Source organism: Cydia strobilella, chromosome 1 (assembly GCF_947568885.1).
Source record: "Cydia strobilella chromosome 1, ilCydStro3.1, whole genome shotgun sequence".
NCBI lineage: Eukaryota > Metazoa > Arthropoda > Insecta > Lepidoptera > Tortricidae > Cydia > Cydia strobilella.
In genome coordinates this window covers 31,741,491-31,766,197 of record NC_086041.1, presented here as the reverse complement: position 1 = coordinate 31,766,197, position 24,707 = coordinate 31,741,491, and the positions used below count along the sequence as shown (strand labels likewise).

General features: G+C 37.5%; 1 protein-coding gene across 1 annotated transcript in view; it reads right to left on the bottom strand.

Moving 5' to 3' along the window:
* Nucleotides 1–5,561: 5,561 nt before the first annotated feature.
* LOC134743405 (cadherin-related tumor suppressor) overlaps nucleotides 5,562–24,707 on the bottom strand; it is a 158,776-nt gene continuing 139,630 nt past the window's right edge. Inside the window, exons 4-9 of the mRNA XM_063676798.1 lie at nucleotides 17,561–17,762; nucleotides 16,991–17,178; nucleotides 15,366–15,788; nucleotides 14,757–15,258; nucleotides 9,136–14,497; nucleotides 5,562–8,897 (exon numbers count right to left, since the gene is read on the bottom strand). Coding sequence (XP_063532868.1) covers nucleotides 6,287–8,897; nucleotides 9,136–14,497; nucleotides 14,757–15,258; nucleotides 15,366–15,788; nucleotides 16,991–17,178; nucleotides 17,561–17,762 — 9,288 coding nt within the window. The 3' untranslated portion in view covers nucleotides 5,562–6,286. The remainder of the gene's footprint in view (nucleotides 8,898–9,135; nucleotides 14,498–14,756; nucleotides 15,259–15,365; nucleotides 15,789–16,990; nucleotides 17,179–17,560; nucleotides 17,763–24,707) is intronic.

Below are 24,707 nucleotides of genomic sequence, written 5' to 3'. Positions count from 1 at the left end.
TATAAACCTCTCATGTGAGTGGTGGTCAAAAATCATGGTATCAAACCTCGGTTGTGCTGTATATAGAGCAGAAAAAACCGTTCTCGAAAAAACTGCAAAAAGATGACTAAAGATTGAGTCAGGATTCTTATCATTAGACATACCCCGAATAGTGGTTTGGCCGAATATCGAATACCGAATATTGGCCGAAGCGCCGAATATTTGTTATGACATGCGATCATTTTTAGTTACAATTATTATGAAACTGTTCGCCAAGAAAGCACAAGTTTTGCTAAAATATAGTTATTCAAATCAGACCCATGATAAAAATATAATATTTTGTAATCAACCAAAGTTCAAAAAAAGGTCTTCGTGTTTAACAACTTTCCAAGAATACATTTTAAATTTTAAATATACGAGTACGAGTTTTTGGTTATTTTTATTATGTAATTTTTCTTTTTAGGTCGGTGCAACATATATATATTTGGTATTCGGCCGATTAGTAGGCAACATTCGGCCGAATACCGAATATTTGGCAAAGTGGCCGAATAGGCCGAATACCGAATATTCGTGGCATCTCTAATTATCATACACAGACAAGAGGTTAAGCAATATCTACAACGGCAACTATCTCGACACCATGTTTTTCTGCCGATGCCATGTGGTCACTAGCAGTAGGCAAAGCCAAGAAGTGCTCTTGACTTTGCTTATCGTGTTCCCAGGTTCCCACATTGGCTGTTATACCTAAAATGTTATATAACATCGTGTGACAGGGACAGCATGATACTATTGATAGTGTTTTATTATGTTGTCCCTGTCACACGATGTTATATAACAGTTTATAACAGCCAATGTAGGAGCACCATTACTATTTTGTATAGGATGTGTTGTGACCCCAATTTCTTGGAGCACTATTCAAACTAACAACTTACATCTTAATCTTCTTCTTAAAAAATATTACTGCTATCAAATTTACGAGTACGATGATTTCGCCAATAGCACAAGTTTAGTGTGGTTGTAGATCATGACGTTGTTCGGTAGTTGCTTATAGTAAAATGGTATAGCTGCGGCCGTAGCACGGTCGCATTTTTATCACCTGTCACCATGCCTGTCACGTTTTAACTTCTAACAAGTATTTAAGTGCGAAAGTGACAGGCATAGTGACAGGCGATAAAAATGGAACTATGCTGCCACCGCTGGACTTTACAAATAGCCACGATGGACAAGCATAATGGGTGTTGATTAAAGTTAAACGCGTTTCAAGACTAATTCTTCATTAGCACACTTTATTTAGTTCACTGCATAATCAGGGTCGGCAACGCGCATGTAATATCTCTGGTGTTGCAGGCGTCCATAGGCTATGGTGACTGCTTACCATCACCACCTCTCATCATCACCATTTGCAACCGACGTGGTATTAAAAAAATCTGTTGGTATTACAATTCTACCGGAAATTCCACATATTAACTTTTTTTGATCTTATTTGAATCCTAAATCCTTCTAAATTTCCAATGCAGTTTCTGTATATTCAGTATCTGTATGCTTGTTTGCATGATTAAAATGATAATTGTATCGGCAATTTGTGTCAGTTAAATGGTTCGCCGGAAGACATTTGTGATAAGAGCGCACCTTCTGTGACGGTTACGACCCGGTTAAAACGGAAGCTGTCAAAAATGTAAATAGGACCTAGCGAATAACAACCCTAGTAATCATGTTTAATTAACATAATATTTGATGAATGAATGATTGAGATGAATTGATTAAGTCCCGTCGTTGTGAATAGTACTTAATGAGTAAAAATGGTGACTTTAAATCAATGTAGAATAATTGATGATTAGATAATTTATGCAAAATAAATAAAAAGACGCCAAAAATAAAATCGCATTTTAGTAAAATTTTATATATATATGCTATCACTAATATGAGAATGCCTTATGCCTTGTCTGTTCGGAAACAGAAGAGTCGTGAAATGTATTGGACCCCCATACATTCCACGACTCTTCTCTTTCCGAACAGACTAGACAGAGATATATAAAACTATATATAAAACGCACGGATGCAATGCTGATATATTATACATATAAACCTTCCTCTGGAATCACTCTATCTAATTAAAAGAACTGCAACAAAATTCGTTGCGTAGTTTTAAAGATCTATGCATACATAGGGACAGACATCCATCCAGACAGCAGGAAGCGACTTTATTTTATACTATACTATATAATTATATAAACTTAATTCTTTAGTGTATGATATCTATCTTATAACTTTAAACGAGCAATTCTTGTATATATATTTATATATTTCGGGGATCTCGGAAACGGCTCTAACGGTTTCGATGAAATTTGCTATATGGGGATTTTCGGGGGCGAAAAATCGATCTAGCTAGGTCTTATCTCTGGGAAAACGCGCATTTTAGAGTTTTTAAATGTTTTCCGAACAAGTCTCCCAGATATTTTCAGTTTAAAAGTTATCGCCTTACCAGTTTTTAAATCTATGCCGTAAATTTAAAGAAACTTTAATGACTGTCCTCAGTGTCCAGCCTACATTATCTGACAGAGGACACGTGTCAGAACATAAAGAGGGAATTGTAGTACAGATCAAGGCTTCACAGGTGGTGTTGATAGGCTTTGAAATTATTTAAACTCGAACAAAATGCTAAAAATACTTCATCATCATATATTCAAGAGTAAGTGCCAGTTGCACCATCCGCACTTGCCAGACTGATCAACGTCACCTGGCGCGCCGCATCGGTTTACTATGAAACTTTACATACAATAAAATTTAGCTAACTCTAACGATGACAAACCGTTTGGTGCATCCGACCCTATAAAGGATGACTCACGTTAGACCAGGCCGTGACCGGGCCGGAGCTTCCGGCGCTTCGTTTTCTATGGAAAGCATCACGTGATCACCTGTCATGTCATAGAAAAGTAAGCGCCGGAAGCTCCGGCCCGGTCACGGCCCGGTCTAACGTGAGTCATCCTTAAGTCTCTTGTCGGCGGAGCAATTTCCATGTTTCGCGTTCCTCTGCCTTCTCTTTGACAGCCTGATACGACACGACGCATCAGGCTATCAAACAGCAGGTAGGCAGGTGGTATCAGTAAAAATACTTACCAATGCTAAATATGAAAACAGAGAAAGCACAATCCATTATTAAGGAACTAGGTAGTATACAATTACATTTAAATGTAGTAAAACTCTCGCCTATATAGAAACACATGATACGCCTCGGTGCTTCAAAAGCCTCTTACGCCCAAGACCAAAGCAAGAGCGGCTGAAAAGTCTTAGCACAGTTAATGGCATGGAGCCGTCTGTATAATCTTTTGACGCTATTTCCTTTTCATTAGATCAAGTGTGCCTAATGAATGTCTTGAATTTATTTAGAAGTAATTACGTAAATCGTAACTAACTAGTTATTAATGATCTCAACTCGTAGCTCCATTATTCATTTCACATTTTCATCAAAAACTCGGTTTACACTAGTTATATCAGATTGATCTCACTACGTTCGGCCGTCTATAGGTATGCATTCGGCCGGCAACCCCTTACTTCCCAGCCTCTGTGGTAATGTACTATTTATGTACACAGATGTTATCCGCTCGCTTCTAGAAAATTAGTAATTACATATTTGGTGCATGGTTAATATGAAAAATTAAATATTAATCTGAATCGGGAATATCGGTTTTTCATCACGCAAGTCATCTGTTTTATAATTATTATATGTTTTGTGTATAATGTAGCCCTTGACCTCTCTAGGTGAGTCATATTTTATCCCTACTAAATATTACAAATGCGAAAGTAACTGTCTGTCTGTTACCTCTATACGCTGACACCGCTAAACCGATTAAGATGAATTTTGGTATAGTGTTTTGAGACCCTAGAAAGGACATGGGATAGTTCTTATATCAGTCATCATCATCCTACACAGAAGAAGTCGCGGGTAGAAGCTAGTCTTAAAAACAATGTTATCCATCGCCGAAAAGCGACGGTAAATATCAAAAGATACATACCTAAATTCCAAAAAACTCATTGGTACGAGCTGGAGTTTAAACCCGCGACTTGCGGTATAAAAATTACAAGCTACCACCAGCGTTTTGTACTGAAATGTCTACTAGAAGCATTAACCTACCTATAAAAATACAAGCTTTTATTTAGTTTCACCTGTCCAGTGTCTGTAATCAAAACTTGCGTGCTAAATTCAGCAACACATCGTTATGTAAATAAGTTGGGTGATGTGGTATCGAAAATGAAATTATTGACAAAAAACTTATGTTTAATAAAGTTAAATATTTATTCTAATACACTCCACACTCTTGCCTGTACTGAAATATGTTAATGTTTTCAAATTAACGCAAATAACATGCTCATACGAGTACCTATTAGCTTATCTTCATGGCGTGTGTTTTGGCATTTACGGCGAATTCTGTTATAACGACGGTTCGGAAGCACTTATCGCGGATATCTATATACTTGTCTATTCAGGGGGGGCCTAGCCAAAATGACAATCGTTGCTAGAAAGCGCCAATCCAAACTTAAATAATGCATGGAAATAGTCACGTGTCTTTTCGTATACCTCGTTTTTTTGCATTAGAAATTTGATGATTTTGATGTGTCTCTTTAAACACTTTTGAAAAATAAGTCACAGCAAATATGCAACAAAAATACACGTCAAGATTGTTTACCTTTTTTCTAATGTAATAGCATCGGTCATCTCAATGTTTGAGGTTTTGTGAGAAGATGGATGCACGTCCTTCAACTGTTTAAAATGTGTTAATTATTTATTTTTAAATGTTACTATTGTAATTTGTGATTAATTGTATATTGTTTCTTTTTCTTTTTGTATTTTCTGTGTAAGTTAGCAGTGGTTTGGTATTTTACTATCATACTGTTTAACTTGTTTGATAAAATAAATAAATCTCGATATATTTTTTTTCGTTTGTCTATACAAAAACGCGTTCACGCGTTCGCGCGCGTCGGAATCAATAACGCAGCAGATCCATAGACATATTATATATTACTTCGTAAAGACCGGCCTTACGAGCACTACGTATGGGGCCGATACATTGGAGTCAAAATCGCATTTAGTTACACCAGCGCACTCAGTCGTGTGGCGAATTGCGCAGTGGAAAGGCGTCGGTGTTATGTCGGAATTGTATGCATACCAATTCCACTGCGCAATTCGCCACACGACTGAGCTCGCTGGTGTAACTAAATGCGATTTTGACTCCAATGTATTCGTCCCATTCGTAGTGCTCGTAAGGCCGGTCTTTACGAAGTAATATAAGTATATGTCTATGAGCAGATCCCATCTCCATCCATTTTGTTCGGTGCCTAAATATCTTCCGATTTGGGGCTCAGGTTCCACAGCGCCATCTATATGATTGAACGAAAGTTTAGTTATTTTAATACAGGTTTCAGTTCCATATACTAATTAGTTTAATTACAATACTTCGCTCAATAGGCGACGCTTAATATTGAACGAACAGGGTTTTCCTGTCAGCTTCGACGTCTATACTGTTCCGTTAAAAACCTATTTCGGAATAGCAGTTTCAGGGTATCCATAAATAAAAAATATTTAATTATTTGAGTTATTTTTTATTGTTCATATTAACATAAATCAGTCGGTCATCGTAAACAAAAAGGCATTTGGCACTTTGTTTGCTAACAGTATGGCTCGATAAAATTTTAAATAGAAGTCGTTTTGTCAAATTACCATTTAGAGAGACTTATTTATTGAAATAAATAAAATTGCAGGACAGCAAATAATTTTATTATCTTTTATAACAACCGATTTTTTTAGAAAGGATTAAATGGTAATTTTGCTTGCTTGCCTCAGATACAAAACCCAAAAAATACTGTTGTTTGCAATATTATTTATAAATTTAATTTTGATGACAATCTCAAAACTAGGTAGAGTTAGACCAAAAAAAGTTTGCAACGATTTTGATAGCACAAGCAGTTATTTTAAACGTCAAACCTATGAAATTATGACGTATAAATAACACTTGGAGTGCATATGCTATAAAAATCGTTGCACTTTTTTTAGTCTAACTCTATTAAAACGAGACAGAAACTTAACTTCATTTCTTATATACAAAGTGAGTCCTATTCTATATGTACATTCACGATATTCATTCAATACATTACAAAATTGCATGAAGTTTATTACACAAAACGATCAACAAGATATGGCAAGAGAATTGAATCTAGAGAGACCTTGATACAAGATCGCAACAAATATTTGTACAAAACTTAAAATTACTCCAGTCTATATACAATATGTCCTTAAATAATAATTTATACATTACACGTATTCTTCTGATGGCTTAGGGGTGCCATTTGGAAGTCTTAATGAGGAAGATATTCGACCGTTAACGGAGTCGGGCAATTCAGCGATATCTTTAAACACGCCAATCATACTTTCAAAATTCGGACCCCAGTTGAGCAGATAGTCCCAACCTAAGGTAGCTGGGGCAGGCGACCCGTTAGCCTGCCGGTACAGCGCGGACCCGACGTGCGGCGCGAGGTCATCATCCGAAGCGACCAAAGTACTGAGAGATCCCCGAAAGGACGAATCAAAACTTTCATACGGAGGTGGTAAAATAGGCTTCTTCGAATTATTGCCGCTACTCACGTTGGGCCTTCTCACATCCTCTGGCTTGTCAGCATTTATACTATTATTATCATACTCTACTTCTGAACACGTAAAGCTATCATTACCACTTTCATCGTCAGAGCCGGTTGAACTTCTATTATCGACAGGTGGTGAGTGATGCCTGTGTGACATATGATGACCGACCCCTCCACCTCGAGGTGCTTCGCTTGAGCTTGATACTGCATCTAAGGTTGACACTAGACTTGAAGTTCGTTGTCGTGCATTCATTCTCTCTATTTCTTCTGCGGTTAGACCGACTGCTCCCGACCCTACAGAAACTACTTGAGGAACTTGAGGTGGGGCACTAGGTGTTTTTCTCCCAGCGGATGAACTCTGGCCACTTAATTGAGACATGACCGGACTGTTCAAGCTTCGTTCGCTATTGCTATGAAGAGCATCTTTACCAACGCCTCCTGAGCTTGACGTAGTTGCGAGTAATGCGCTTTGTAGAGGCTTCCCTGAGATATCGTGAAGAGTTAGTATCCTTGGCTGTTGGCTTAGTTCACTACTAGGAGACAATCGGGCTAATGGTGTGGTTTGGTGTTGTCTTGGTTGTGACGGAGGCTGAGACGGTTGTGGTAGAACTCTCGGTGGATAACCGGCATGATGTGGTGAATGCCTGTGTTGAGGTGTTTGGTGCTTGTGATGGTACCCAGCTATAGGAGGAGGTGTTGCTTTATATTTACGAATTCCTGCAGCTTCTCGGAATCCCTTGTAATGGTAAACAATGTCTATGTCCGATGGCGCAATAGAACTGGCGTTTTCGAGATCATAATGCTCAGGTATCTCCGAGTTCAAATCCATTCCACTTGGGTGGTCATGTGTATGATGGGAATTATTTGTAGATGGTGGCGGTGGCGGGTGATGATCTTCTCTTAGCGCTGGACTTTTGCCCACTACTTCACGCTCTATGATATCAGGTCTTTGTGGCCGTGGCGGGTCTATATTCATTATTTCACGATCTTTGTACTTTTTAGATAGTAGTTCGGGGCCAACAATATGACCGACGTTTCGCATAATGTCAGCATTATCAGACATATAGCTGTTCAGACTTGTCTCGTTGCCGTGTAAATTTCGACTCATAATACTGTCATTGGTACCAGCTATCAAGTTCGGTGCATTCAACATAGCAGGACCACCGTTTTGTTTGGAATGAATGATGCTTTTACCTGATGGCATGTTACCCTTTTCTTTCTTTTGCTTTCGAAGACGGAACACGACGAACGAAACTAAGATGGCAACAATCAGAATAATAAAGAAAACGATGACAAGGGTAATGCCGATACTGAGAGGATCGGGATTTTGCGCTAGGCCGACTCCGAAGCTACTATGGCATCCAGCCAATATTTTTCCTTTACGAATTATTTCTTTAAATATACTTCCGTTTCCAGTAAATGGCTGTATTTCGTTATTAATCGAAAAGTTTGCTAAACAGCCTTCAAAATTGTTGTTGCTGGTAACGGGTAAAAATTCTGTTTTTACGCCGCCAAATGAAATTACTGTTAAATAAGGGTCCAAAAAATCATGCACCCCGGCAGCGTCCAGTTCTTCGCCTACATTTGCACCATCTACTATAAGGCGAATACTCCTTCCCAAAGAGAACAAAGTGACATTGTGCCAGGTGCCGTCAGCAACATCTACCTGTTCTACTTGTGTCATATTGACGATAGTATTTTGTTTTGAAGTGTAAACTATTTTTCCTCCCATCAATTCAATCAAAGTGTAATACTTGTCAGTTGCAGAATAAAATAATATGCCTTCTTTACGATACGTTCTGAAAAAGAACGTCAGTGATTTGGCTAGATTTATGTGTTTTTCAGAAAGTCTACTAGATTTTTTGTTCCAAGCTGTGTCTTCTATGTAGAATGTCTCCAACAGCTGCATTCTTCGATGTTTTTCCGAGATTGTATAGTAGATAAATCCATTACCACCAACAGATATAGGCTGGAATGACAAACCGCAGTCTGGGGATAAAATATTGCCATCGCATTTGCAGTAATTTGTCTTCCATCGATCTAGGCATTCACCGTTGCCACACACGTCCTTTTTATAACAAGCTCCCTTTTCTTCTCTACCACAATTTGGCTCAACTCCACGGGATTTTATGGGATTTGTTAAATTTAATAAGCGTCCATTTATTGATATACTGTGGATACATCCGATAAAGTCATCAGTGTGAATTTGTCCCGGGCGTTCTAGGACTGGATCAGCTTTGTGAAGACCACCGATGAGAAGGCGTTCGTTGTTGAAGTTTAATGTCCTGAAAACAAGCACACGAAACGTCAATATTAAAAAATAACCCTAATCAATAACGCTTTCACGGGTTTTGCCTATCATCCCTATATTTTTAAAATATAATTTTTTACAATATACCTACACATATGTAAAATTTTCAAACTAGTTTGTAAGGTGGGAACGGACTTTAATATTTAATTTTAAGAAAGGTATATTATGTTAAGCTACTTATACAAATATGCGTTAACTGATCAAATACGTACCCTGCTTGGCCAGTTTCGTCGCTGTAGCAGGAGTGGTCGCCGGGTTCGCATTCCATGCAAACGTCACCATGGTCCGTGCAAGAAGTGACGCTCAACGAGATAACACGGCCGTTCCTGGTTGCGGTCAACTTGTACCATCCGCCGTCTGCGAAGTTCTTCCTAGTATCCGTGATAGCAACTGAAGCAATAGATGTCCTCGCACCTCCAAATGAAAATACAGGCGTTCCCCCTAGAAGCTCAATCGCAATAAAATCGGATCTCCCTCCTGTTTGGGCCCCGTAGTTGTACAGTAGCAGCGCATCAGACTTAGTAGTTGCAAATATGATTGTAATGTCGTTGGTAGAAGCATCCAAGGCCGGAAATTGCATATAAGATAGTTCATTAAATCCGAAAGTAGAGCTTTCACAATGAGCACCGTAACGGCCATTTGTGCAGCTGCACTTGTATCCAGGCTTTAGGCTTATACATATTCCGCCATTGAGGCATGGGTTGGGTCTGCAGGAGTCCACTAAGGCTTCACACTCATTCCCACGATAACCAGGACGGCACAAACAGAAGAATGTTTTTCTATCGGCACTTTCTTTGCAAGATCCACCATTTTTACATGGATTTGTGTTACATAAGTCGTCTCTTTCCAATTCACACATTTTGCCTTCACGGCGAGGCGGACATGTACAAACAAAGTCATGACCCTGTTTTCGACATTGACCTCCAAAGCGACACGGGTTTGGAGAGCACGGATCTTGTCGTTTTTCACATTTGTCACCTATAAATCCTTCCGTGCAATGACAAGTGAACTCGTGCCGCACTAAAGGCGATGAAAGAATCAAAGCGGCACTTTCTGTTATTTTAGTTTGGTCTAAAACTTTTATTGAATCGAAGCAAATACCATTATTTTGGCATTCGTGGAAATAACACGGCATGTAAGATACTATTATTTGACTCTTTAGTAACTTTGACATGTCGCGCTCTTTGGCTTTCAAGTGTTTTTCTGTGAGCTCTCTTTTCCAGACTAAATGATTTCCTTTAGTAGCTATTGTAAGATACAAGTTGCCATCATCCTCATTGATACTGTATAAATAAACACTTTCTGTGTTTTTAAGTCCTGTTTTAAGGGTTTCAAGTAAACTTCTGTAATAGTGTGTCAGGAAATGAGATGCCGTCATATTAACGATTCTCAGGGTTACAGACTGCTCTACTGTATTATTATCGAACGAAAAGTATTCCACGCTAACGGATGAGACCACATCTCTGTGAATGCCATCATTACCAGACACAGAAAATGAATATCCTTGGCCTGGTCTCACTGCATTAGTGTGTAAATCACATCCCTTTTTGACATACAATAATGAAAGCGTGAGGTCGGATGTCGAGTCTTTGATAATTTTGCATTTGTAGTCACCAACAATATCTAGGTCATTTGGTTTAACGTCGGCTATTTTTCCAGATGGTACTTTATTGTTAAATGCATAGACAAGTACATGCACTGATCTTGATGTTGGTGGGTTGTCATTACGATCTAGCACTTTTATAGGTATTGTATAATTTGATGACATGACGGGTGTTCCGCTATCTTCTATTTGTATGATTATTTCTAAATAAGGAGTCAGTTCCCTGTCTATTTTCTTTGTAGTTAACATAACTCCTGTATGTTTGTGTACTTTAACGAAATTTTGATGTTTTCCTCCTATGATAGAATAAGAAAATGGAGCACCGTTTGGTGGAAGATCGGGATCTTTTGCAGTAAGTGTTGTTATGCTGGTGTTTGGTGGTTCATTTTCAAAAACAGCGCCATTAAAGTTGGCGACATCAAATATAGGCCCATTGTCATTAATGTCAGTTAAGGTTATTGTGACTGTGGCTGTACCAGTTTGAGGTGGCACACCGGTATCAATGGCGCCAACAATCAAAGAATATGTGGGCAGTGCCTCTCTATCCAGCTGACGTGTAACTTCTATTTCACCAGATAATGGGTCTATTTTAAAATCTTGATTGACATTTCCTCCAATTATTGAGAAGCTGAACTGATTATTCTGCGGGCGAACATCTTTGTCAAGGGCTTGGACTTGTATGACTTGGTGTCCTATGTTTGCACCTTCAGAAATGACCGCCTCGTAATTATGGCGCAAGAATTCGGGTGGATCGTTACCATCTTGTATAGATATTATTACTTGTGCTTCGTCAGTATCGTTTCCATGTATTCCTCCTGAATTTTTAGCTAGCACTGTCAACACTACTCTATTTTGGGTTTCTCTGTCTAAGTATCGAGCGACTCTTATAACACCGGTTTGAGAGTTAATACTGAAGCCTTTATCGTTACTAGAACCCACGAATAGGTAGTAAATTATTCCATCATCCCCGTTATCTTGATCAGTTGCCTGAATAACGCCAACATTTGTGCCAACCTCAGCTGATTCCGATACATCAAAGTGAAATACTGGCTGAATAAACTTTGGATAAAATTCGTTTACGCCTGTAATTTCTACTAATACTTCAGTCATACTCTTCATTGTAGTATCTGGATTTGCAGCCATTATTTCAATTTTATACATGGACTTTTCTTCATAATCAAACATTTCTTTTGAAAATATTTCGCCAGTATTTGCATCAATACGAAATAGGGACTTCATTTCATTATTTTTAATTGAATATTTAATAATTGCATTTTTTGGCGAATCTATATCAATTGCCTTCACTGTGAAAATGAAACTATTAACTGGTGCATTCTCTGGTAAAAAGGCGGTGTAATGAGTTTGGTTAAAAAGAGGAGCATTGTCATTGATGTCGGTTAAAATAATTGTCAATGTAGCTGTTGTCTCTTTTGGCTTAAAGCCCAAATCGCTGGCAGTTATATTCAAACGATACTCTTGAATTGTGTCGTAATCAAGTGGCCGTAGAATGCTTATCGTGCCTGATACGGGATCAACTGCAAAATCTTTTCCGACGTTCCCAGATGAAATAGCATATCGGACTATTCCGTTTGGACCTTCGTCATCGTCGCTAGCTTTAACTGTTAGTATAGAAGATCCGGTTGGTTCATTTTCTGGTACTATAACTTGATAGCTTAGTGCTGTAAATTTAGGTGCAAACATATTCTCACCGGTTGCAACGAAAGACAAATACGTTTCATCTGATTGCGGAGGAACTCCACGATCAACGGCTTTTATTTTCATCTCGTAATATTGACCAAGATCATAAAATTGTTTCTTGACAATTATCCAGCCGTCTCTTTTGTCAATGGTGAAATATGTTGACCCATTGCCTCCGGACACGTAATATTCAACTTCTGCGTTAATTCCAAAGTCCAAATTATCTTCGGCAGTCAGTTTGACGATTTTTTCGCCTAAAGTAGCATGCTTTGGAACAGGTACCAATCTTTCGTGGTCACGGAATTTAGGCGAATTATTATTCGCATCCACAACATTGATCGTTACTAAGCATTCTGATGACATTGGAGGTTTACCATTATCTGTGGCTATGACAATTACGGAATAAGTATTTTCAGGTGAAGAATTTATCGATGTTCTTTTATATCTCAGGACATATTTGCTTAATATTTCACCAGTTGCAGGATCGATCGTAAATATATCCGAAGGTTGCTGTAATGCATAAGATATTATAGAATTCGGTCCTTGTTTATCTCTGTCATTTGCAATGACTTGTCCTACAAAACTATTCTTCTTTTGTAACTCTGGGAAGTTGAAACTGTAGTAAGAGTACTCGAATTCTGGAGCATTATCATTTTGGTCCTGTATGGTTATTGTTAAAGGTGTTTCTGATCTCCACGCTCCGTCAATAGCGGCAACTTTTAATATGTATTCGTCTTGTAGTTCTCTGTCCAAGGACCCAACGACAGTCACATTACCGCTGATGGGATCGATAACAAACTTTCCACCGGGGTTTTCTACAAAACTGTATGTTGCATTAGCATTTGGCCCCGAGTCCAAATCAGAACTAGTTACTTTGATTACAAAGGATCCAATTTCTGCATTTTCTGTGACGTTCACGCTAAACAGTCTTGTAAATCGTGGCGGATTGTCATTTTTATCTAAAACAGTTACGATAACTGTTGAACTTCCTACCAACTGAGGAGTTCCATGATCATAGGCTTCCACCAACAATTCATAAAATGGAGTCGTTTCTCTATCTAAAGCCATATTAGTATATATTTCTCCACTTTCAGAGTCGATTTCAAATGTTTCTTCATAATCATTGACCAATCTGTAACTAATTCTACCATTTTCATTTGAATCGTCATCGTGAGCCTCTATTTTAATGACAAGTTGTGAAGGGGACTCTTCTTCTAAGACAGTGGCATTGTAGAGTGCCTGTTCAATGACGGGAGCATTATCGTTTGCATCAGTTACTTTGATTTCGATTTCTATAAAAGACTTTAGTGGTGGGTTATCTGAATCTCTCACTTCAAACCAAACTTCATATAAAGGCATGGTTTCATAATCAAGACCTTTTCCGGTGACAAAAACTTCTCCACTCATTGGCTCTACTCTCAAAGCATCACCTACGTTTCCGCCAGCAATGGCGTATTGTAATAGGCCTGTTGGACCTGTCTTTGGTGATGATGCTGATAGTCTTGTAACTAAAACACCTTCAGGTGTATCTTCCGAAAATGTGAAGGTTAATTTATTTGTAACCGCAAATTTTGGAAAATTTCTTACTGACTTCGGTATAAGCTTTAATTCAGCTGTGGTTTGTCTCGGTGCAATACCTGAATCTGTAGCAACTATTATTAAATTGAAAGTTGAACCACTTTTGCCTCGATATTTCATAAGATTTTCCTCCGCTTTGATTACGCCAGTTTCTTTATTTATAGTGAATAAATTTTGATGTTCACCTTTCAAATCATATTTAATTTTCTTGTTTAAGCCTATATCGCTGTCTGTAGCTTTAACGCCAAAAATAAAATCTCCCGTGACAGTGCGATCTGAAATGTAGGTTTCATATTCAGGTTGAGAAAAGGTAGGCGTGTTGTCATTTTCATCGTCAACGACAATTGTAAGATTGGCCGTAGCTGTGCGTGGATCAGTCGTGGATGAATCTTGTGCCATTATTATTAGATAATAGACATCCCACTCTTCTCTGTCTAAAGATGCATTAGTGGAGATAACGCCTGTTCCAGCATCAATTTGAAATCTTTCAGATTTGTCACCCAGAAGGCTGTAACGAATTTTGGCATTATTTCCAATATCCTTATCTGTTGCTTTTGGGCTAAGTATTATAGTTCCTGTTGGTAAATTCTCTTTGACTCTTGTTTTGTAACTTTGTCTTTCAAATATGGGACTATTGTCATTGACATCTTGTATGATTATTTTCACTGTACCAGACCCGGTTAAAGGAGGTGAACCTGAAAAAGACAAAATAAATCAATATGATTTGATACCAAAAAAAAAAACAATGAACAAAATAATATTATAAACTGAAATAAATGTCATATGTTAAAGAAAAAGTGACGAAGCCCTCCAGTGGTGAAGGCCAGTTTTTCTACACTACTATGAGTTAAAAAACACAATATTTCATAAAATATTTAATAAAATTATGTGTTGTTCCCAAAGTTGTGTAAAAGAATATTGTTTTAACCATTCCTTAAGAAAACGCTCGCTTACCTGTATCCATAGCTACGAGTGATAGTGTGTATTCATCTTGTATTTCTCGATCGAGTGTTCTTAACAACGATATTTGTCCAGTCGACGCATTTATTTTGAACAGGTCAGCATCACCTTCTTTTATAAAATAGCGTACTTGATTATTGAACGGCGGCGAGTCGGCATCATAAGCGTGAATGGTTATAACATAGCCGCCATTAGGAGGTATTACATTTTCCATTACGTACGCTAAGTACGGTGAATCTAAGAACGTAGGCGGGTTATCGTTAATGTCTTGAATTGAGATAGACAGCTGAGCCGTGTCAAATTTAACGTCGTCTTCCGCACAATCTTCGGCCCTTATGGTTAGAATGTAACGAGCTTTCCTTTCAAAATTAAGGTTTTTAGCAACCCTTACAATTCCTGTATCTTCACTAATACTAAAATCACGGTTTTCGTCTCCAGAAGCTATAGAGTATCTAACTCTTCCATTAGCATCTTCATCTATATCAGTAGCCGAAACCTGTAAAAAATAAATGAACATCTTAGCAATAGCAACATCGGTTTTTTAAGAAAGTACCGCTTAATTTTTTTAGCAATACTACATGTAAATGTTCATCAAATATATACCTGCAAGACACTTGCTCCAATGCTAGCATTTTCTGGTACGGATGCACTGTACTGTTTTGGGTCAAATACAGGACTGTTATCATTTTCATCCAAAATTTTTACTTCGATCATCGTTTTTGATACTTTCGGAGGATCACCCCTATCTTTAGCTGTTACGGAAAGCATATAACTCGATTTTAGTTCTCTGTCAAGCTTGCCCGTGGCTCTCAGTATTCCATCCACATTTCCCAACGAAAAGTAGCCATTAACTTCGTGGTCCGATGCCATAAAATACTCAACATATCCGTTTCTTCCCTCGTCTTTATCCACAGCCTTAACAGTCATTACGACAGTGTTGAGAGGAATATTCTCGGAAATAGTTATTACATTTGGTGAAACGAATTCTGGGGCCATATCATTGACATCTTTTAATTGTATGGTGACCTAAAAATTAGAAAAAAATATACGTTAATAATTATATCTCGAAAATACTTGAGAATCTCCATTTAATGTGCGTATTTGTATAGAAACAAAATTAATGCAGTAAATAAAATTGGGGAGCAGTTAATTTTTTTTTTTAAATAAATAGAGTATTTATAAAAATAAACGAAGAAATATGATCTGTAAGTAGCACCTAGGCACAGCTGCTTATTTTCTCTCATCAGTGGCATATTGTGCTCTTTAACAATAGCACTCTTTAACAATGCGAGCTAATGAACGTAAGTAAAAAAAAAACATTATTACTTATACTTCAATATTGAAGCTAACTGCACACATCATTTCGTGTGCATAGAATAAAATTCAAAGAAAAAATACTTTGACATTTTTACATAATTTTCATAAGAAAACATCTTGTTCCCATAAACCACAAGGGCTTGTTAAGTTAGGGATAGTATTCGGAGAGGTGATAGCTTGTTAGAGGAGTGCCACTAAAAATAACACGTGTCCGCTAAAGCAAATGTTGCCGCGGCTACATTTGAACAGGCCGAATGATCAAGAGTAAACTGAAGTTTTTGTACAGGTGAACTGTGTACACAGTGATTGTGAGATCTAGAGTAGTTTTAATGATGTGGGAAGAATTTTAACACATTTGCAAACTCAAACAATCTATTCTATTATGCTCGTTTCATTGCTATTAATCTAAATGCTGATGTGTGTACGGGAATCTATTGGTGTTTTCGAAGCTAAGGATCGAAGGTGCGATAGAGAAATGGAAAAAAGGAAAGATCGACGAGGGGATCAAGTCAGTAATAATAATAAGAAACCGATGCGAGGAGATTTCAGATCTTATAATATACTGATCGTGATCACTTACAAACCACACCAATCACATAGGTCAGTAGCTCCCACAGGTAAATAGACTTTCTTATTTAAAATTTTTTGGAAAGTGATTTTAATCAAGAATGTTTTTTGACAGTTACTAAGTTAAGCCGTTGTTATATCTTATTACAGTTAACTGGCTATTGGTAGACTCAAATAACAACACACACAAGCAATATGCGTTTATGTCGCAGTAAACCAAATCGTTACTGCTAAACACGGAAAGTGGACATTTGCCACATTACAAGACCTTGTTTCTTTACAATAACGTTTACAAATGATCAGTTAACCCTGTTGACGACAGATAATATAGACATTGCAGGTACCTGCACGGTAGACGATAGCTGCGGCTCGGGCGGGCGCGCCGAGTCCTTCGCAGTCACAACGAGATAGTAGATGGGCAACGTCTCCCGGTCCAGCAGCCGTGCGGTGTACATCGTCCCGTTCGAAGCAATGTAGAAATCCTGTGCGTCATCTCCGGATGTGATATTGTAGGTCAACTTGCCGTTTAGCCCTGGAAATTGTACAAAATGATATTTACTTCGCGCTTCTGAGACAATCAAAAGGATGCATAAATAATGATTTCAGATCATAAAATACAGGACGCATGTGTAGGTACTCAACATAATTTACGTTTTCTCCAGTTTATACTTAAATAAGTATACTAATTGTCAAGTGTGCAAAATTGTTCTAAGCAAGCCTATCAGAATTGTTTAAATGTAAATTATCTATGCATATCCTAATTTTACTAACTTAAATTTCCTGTTTAGATACGCATGAAAGTATAAAGTAACCATTTAAATCCATCATCATCTTCCACATTAATATATGCTGAAACACATTGATAGCTTCTTGCTTCACATTTTTGCACAGGTACATAAAATTTCTCAACATACCCGAATCTAAATCCGTAGCACTGATAGTAACAACAGAAGTGCCGACATGAACGTCCTCAGGAATCTCATTGGAGAAGCTCATGGGGTCGAAGACCGGCGCGTTGTCATTGAGATCCACCACGTTGATGTACACAGTCACGGTGCCCGAGAGCGAGGGCCGGCCGTTGTCCACGGCCTGAGTTACTAGGATGTAGTGTTGCGTCTGGAAAACGGAAGTTTGAAGCTTAAATTAAGGTGGCGAAGGTTGGTTTTAGTTTTAACTGTGTGGATAAGCAGTGGAAAAAATCCTGAGCAAAAACCAATATTATCATAGTTCAGGTCTGATTAGCTAATAATAGATTTGGAAAATGGCCATACTACTTTTAAAGCTAATAAAACAACGCAAGCTGCGTGTTTAAAATGGCTCAAATGTTTCAAATTCCGAATAACGAAGCACAAGCTACAGAAGCACGTGATGTTAAAAACTAAAATGCCGAAAATTCTCAGCAAGGCCTCTATTTTTAACCGACTTCAATTTCATAGAAGGAGGAGGTTCTGTATTCGGTTGTGGCTATTTTTTTGAAGGCTATTTAGGGTTCCGTACCTCAAAAGAAAAAAAACGGGACCCTTATAGGATCACTCGTGCGTCTGTCTGTCTGTCCGTCTGTCACAGCCTATTTTCTCCGAAACTACATGACTAATTAAGTTGAAATTTGGTACACATATGTACGTTTGCGACCCAAAGCGGACATGTAACGTAAACAAATGAATTTTAAACATGGGGGCCACTTTTGGGGGGTAAATGAGAAAATTTAAAATTAAAGTTTTTTAAACTAATATTGTGTTACATATCAAATGAAAGAGCTCATTGTGAGAATCTCAAATATATATTTTTTGTAATTTTAGAATTTATAGTTTAGAAAATATTTAAGAAAATAACCAAAAACTGACCATTCCCTCCCCCCCCCCCTTTATCTCCGAAACTACTGGCTCTAAAATTTTGAAAAAAATACACAAAATAGTTCTTTACCTATAGATGACATGAAAACCTATTAGAAATGTGCAGTTAAGCATGAGTCGGACTTAATTACTTAGTTTTTGATTTGACCCCTGACGGGTTTTTTATAAGACATTTAACTCACGTTTCACATATAAAATACATTGTTAAAATTGTGTAATGTACGGAACCCTTGGAACGCGAGTCCGACTCGCACTTGGCCGGTTTTTTTAGTTAAGATTATGGTGTTATGTGGTTTTCGAATTAAATGTTGCATTTAAGTAGTTCAGGCATAAACAAACACCAGAGTTTGTATATACGTAATTTGCTAGAACCACGTATAAAAATGTAATGGTCACAATATACGATACGGTATGGTACTGCGGAATTCTATGACGTTGTAACATAACGTGACACTGGGTTGTAAGAATTTACGACGTGCATTGTAAATATTGACGATACGACATCGTAACGTTCAGTTGTAATTTGGCCCTAACCTTAATACAAAATAAATAAGTTTTGTAAAGTATTTTTAAGTATTTAGTTATTAAGATTTTCTTGCTATACCCTATTCAGGGTCCATGCTGTTACAATTAAAATGATTATAACACCTATAATATGTACCATGGATTGCAGTCAATAAATGAAATGAAATAAGTGGACAAGTATATATAAGCGTAATTTGTATCAAAAACCACACAGCAATAAAGCGCTCTGTAACATTTCACGGTCGTCGCCGGCATTCAGATTTCCACTGTTTACTTTTTCAACATCTCATTTTACAAGTACCTGTAAATACCGTTGTAAAAGCAACCTTGCCCTATGCAAAATAAAGTACATTTCGAAATAATGCAAAAGTGAGATATGAGGTCGAGAAAGTAATGTCGATTTTTCATTATAGTAGGACACCGAAACCTCCCAGCTATGACAAGCTCCTTCATTCTCGGATCGTGAACCGAGTTGGCCGTTTAAAAAACGGTCCGTGCTCGCGGAATCCGGCTCGTGGATGTTTTGCAGACGGCTGCTTTGTCTGACATTGTTTGAGCCTTAATTTCGATGGCGGATCGAGCGGGCAAATGCCGAATATGATGCGCGACGGGAAAAAAACTGTACCTGGATGAAATTAGCAGCTCTCTAGCGGGGTACGCGGAATTGGCGGGCGGTCGACAGAACGAGTGTACCCCGAATTGTTTTTATTAATTAGCGAGCTTGGCCGACTTGATGAGTCTCCGGCGACGACGGCTCGGCAGCGCCGCGACTTGTGCCCTTGCGGCCCGCGCGCTCCAGCGCCGAGAAAGGCCAACTGACGAAACGTGGAGATAAATTTAACAAACAATGGAACGAGTTTTTTAGTGTTTCAATAGTAACTATTAAAAATATTCTAGAAGTATCCTTTTTGTTGAAAGTCGGGTTTGTAAGTCAGTCTGACGGCCGGATAACTTATTTTGCGATACGTTTCAAGGCATCTGCGTTTTAATAGGTGATTATATCTAATTAAACACAGACGTCTCTTTACGATAGCTGGATAATGGGAAAAGATTCTTTGATGGCAGCTTATTGTATGGAGTATACGTTATATAGCTCTTATTGATACCGCGCGTTAAGATATAGCGTTTATATCTAAACGCGCGGTATCTGAAAGTGAGATAAGAGCGGCAATAATATCGTCTGCTGGACGAATATGGAAATTAGCGCAATACCCTAGTATATAGTACTTGTATATTTAACAATAAGTGCAGTCAAAACAATGACTTTAAGTGATCTGAATGTAATCATCATAAAATATGCAGTCTTAAAAATATGAATATAAAATTCGAAGTCGATGTCGTTTGGATATACAACAGGTCCAGGAGCGGCAACCTGTCCAGTTAGTGTTGTTCAATTTTAAGCGCTGTGGTTATGAAAGTAAACTTCAAAATCGTATACCGTTTTACGAATCTATTTTATACATGGTGAATTAAAACACGCTCGGGGGCATGGACGTCCTTCGTTTCCGAATTGCCTACGCGCAGGGGTTTACGCATCGTGTAATATATTTCTTACAAACTTTTATTACTTTTATACCCAAAAGGCATACAGGCAAATAGCTCGGGTAGTGCTTTACGAGGTAATTGTGCGGTTTCATGTAGGAAAACAAAAAATAGATATATTTTTAACTTGTTTTAAGTTTGTATATTATTTATGGCATTTTTGTCTTCAAGGGGCAGCTATGGAGAATGATCATGATTAAGAATTTTCAAATGGTTTTAAATACGTCAATCTATGTTAAGGTCTTCTTCTAGTTTTAATGTTAGAATTTGGATAAAGCTCTACTTACATAATTATAATAACTAAATAAAGAGCCAATAAGTCTATACCTCTCGCGTCGAATGTTGGTCCGTAATGACCGTGCAATTTTGTGTGGAGGAGCTCTCACGTGAAGTGTTTGTACCTACTTAGACAAGTTTTGGAAGTTTAGTATATTACTTAATTATTAAGTATTTGGAAATATAAGATTAAAGTTAATAAAATAAGTTTTAGGCAAAAATTTCATTTTTGGTACAAGCTTTTATCGATGACTGTACTTTTTTTCCACAGGCAACTAATACTCATCGAGACAATTCTAAAAACCCCAAACACAATTAGGTTGCGTTGTTTTATCACAGAGTTCCTATGGCCAATGCCTGTCTCCATCATCAGATCAGCTCGATAGTACCATAATATTGCATTGTCACACGACTTACATATGTATGCAAATTTTCAGCTTCATCGGAAACCGGGAAGTGGATCAAATTTAACTTGCAAGATTTGACCGTTACAAACATGTTACATACATACTTACATAGGTACATTGCAAGTTAAATAAAAGCTTGTAAAAAACGACGGAAACATATTTCTTCAATTATTTTTTTAAATTAAGCCCAACCAAAAGACAATTGAAGGAACAGTTAAAGGAACCATCATTCGGCAGGCAGGTATAATGATAATTAATTAACTTTAGCAGTAGAATACTTAATAAATATGAAAATACCACCCTAAAGTGTTTTACTGATTAAATCTCACGATTTCTACACATTATTAAATTGTCATAGCAGAAGGAACATATTGCAGTTGTCAAAACTCGTCAGGTGAACAAGTCTGCCGAAGTCTGGCGAGTCTGGTGAAGTCTGCCGTGGCTGAGCATTTAATGGAGTCAAGAGCAAACCACTGGATTGCTGGATTGAGCTGCATAACCCTAAAACCCTTTCCACGGATCGCCATTTCTATAGTAGAAAAGTACGAGAAGCTATTGAAATCCAAAAGCGGCCAAGTGCGAGTCGGACTCGCGTTCCGTACATTACACAATTTAAACAATGTATTTTTTATGTGAAATGTCTTTAAAAATCCCGTAGGGGTCGGATCAAAAACTAAGTAATTAGTCCGACTCACGCTTGACTACACATTTCTAATAGGTTTTCCTGTGATCTATAGGTAAAGAACTATTTTGTGTATTTTTTCAAAATTTTAGACCCAGTAGTTTCGGAGATAAAGGGGGAATGGTCATTTTTTGTATATTATCTTGAATAACTTCTAAATTGTTTATCCTAAAATTATAAAAAATATATATTTGAGTTTCTCACAATGAGTTCTTTCATTTGATATGTAGCACGAAATAGTTTGAAAAACTTTATTTTTTAATTATCTCATTTACCCCCCAAAACTAGTCCCCATGTTTAAATTTTATTTGTTTACGTTACATGTCCATCTTTGGGTCACAAACTTACATATGTATACCAAATCTCAACGTAATTGGTTCAGTAGTTTCGGAGAAAATAGGCTGTGACAGACGGACAGACAGACAGACGCACGAGTGATCCTATAAGGGTTCCGTTTTTTCCTTTTGAGGTACAGAACCCTAAAAACATTACAATTTCAATCGGGACGAGGGTTTTAAGATCTCATCCACATGGAATCCAGTCATTAGTAAATGTAAGCGGAAACGAATATCGACAGTCGATAAATCGAATATCTTTAGTGTTGGGTGTCGACAGAGTTAACATCCCTCGTGCGCAAAACGTTCAAGCTGATAAGTTTAAGACCAAGTGCTGTTGATGTCAAATTTAGCCAGTCTTCTCCGAGACCACGGGGACAACGCCGTCCTCGAAACGTCGGAGGTAAATCTTAAAACTTAAATACGCGATTAAATCCCGTTTTACAATCCAAAGTGTTTCAAACAGAATTCCTAAAGTATCAAAAATTAACGACAAGCCTGTGTTAAAAGGTCCCGTACAGCGAAATTAACATTATGCGCTACACTATGCATTATGCGTTACACTTACATATATATTTATTATGTAGGTCACACTTTTCTCTCAAGTTTAGGTAATTTCGGGGATGTTAGTTTTCACCCATAGGTGATAGGTTAATGTGCATACTATTTAGCCGTTTGTGTGTGATTAAGAAATATTTATAAACATCCCAGCTCACATACGTTCCATTTGTACATTTTATAATGTATAAGAACTGATCAAAAGCAAATGCGACAGGCTTTTGTCCGACATATCTGTGCTACTTATACATCACGTCCAATAGAAGTTACGGTCAACGCCCTCTTGTAGATCTATGCTCAGATAATTCTTTGGACCGCAATAAGCCTCAAGCGAAGACTAAATCGGACATGTGTACTTTAAAATTAAACTTAAACTTAAGTGTGTATTAGTACCTACTCTTTGTTGGGTGCATTAAAAATAATACATATATTTTATCGCACAGATTTGCAAAACGTGTGATATATTTTTAGGCTGGGTATGCCACGACCGATTTGTGTCATTTTGATGTAAGCATGTATTGTATTAATCTTGCTAGTTCGCAACATTAAGTACGTAGTTCAGATCATACGATCTGAAACGATCTGAAACATAGTTACGAAAATACAACATAGCTATCGATGTTTTATTGTAGTCTAATTTTATAAGCAGTGTTTTTCGTTCGGTTAATTGGCGCCCACCCTGTATAACACTTTCAATTTATATATTTGTTTTGTTTTATGCAACGAAATGTGCCTACACGTGACGCATCATTCAAGTTTCACTCTTAATTCTCACTAAACTTTTTAATTTATAATCGCCACCTTAGAAGTTTTACTTCACACTGAAAAAAACAAATAACTAGCCGAATTCATTTAGTAAAGGGGTTGGCCGGTCCAAGTATTTAGCAGATGGCGCCAGCATAGCTTGCCCTGTCAATCCCTAGAATTGTGTCTAATTTTTCTTTTTTTAATGGAATTTTATGCCCTGGATGCTTTTGCCCTTTAAGCCAAATCATATAGAAAAAGGGGCAAGCTATGATGGCGCCATCTATGCAAACCTTTGACAGTTGCCCATTAAAGAAATAACTAAACTTAAGTAATAAAGAATTAAATTATATATCAATATCCTAAAACCAATTTTATTTTTACAAATCGACAGCTATTGCCCGGTACAGTTAGTTCAAAAGACCCAATTTTTGTGTAAGTAGTAACAGTACATTATTGTCAAGGCTCGGCAGTAGCTTAGCTTGCTGGCTGAGTCCTCAGCCAGCAAGTAGCCTTCCAACCGTGTCAATAGTGCTTTTCTTAAAAATGGTGCAAGAAATATAAATATATTAGAAATATTTTACATAAGCTAAGTTCTAATGTAGAGTCTGTTCGGAAAGAAAAGCGTCGTGGCAGAAACGGGAACTAACATTATCAATTTTATATGGCAATCAAACCTTTGACAGCTGTCTTGTAAAAAATAAACGAACTTCTGTCATTGTGTATTTTTATTTACAAAAACTTCAAGTTTTATGTATAAAATATTATCAAAACAGGATAAATCCGTATATAAAACCAGAAGGGAAATTATATTTAATATGGTTCAGTTTTGTCAGCGGGAAGAAAACGGCTAAAAGCCGACTATATCGCCTTACAAAAAGTCACACAAAGTGCTTCCGCTATGACGGGTATTTATGTTGCATTTAATATAAAATAATTACCTATTTAATAGTCCCCCTAAGTAATTAGTCTCCGGTACATAATCGGTAAATATATTCATTAAAAATATAATATTTTGCGTAAATAATGAAGCCTTTTTCTACTGACAAAATTTGCTTGACCAACTATAATAGTGCCTATGCCTTCATTTGATATGGCTAGTTGGCCACTTCAGCTTTTAAAAAGTTTGGAACTCGGCA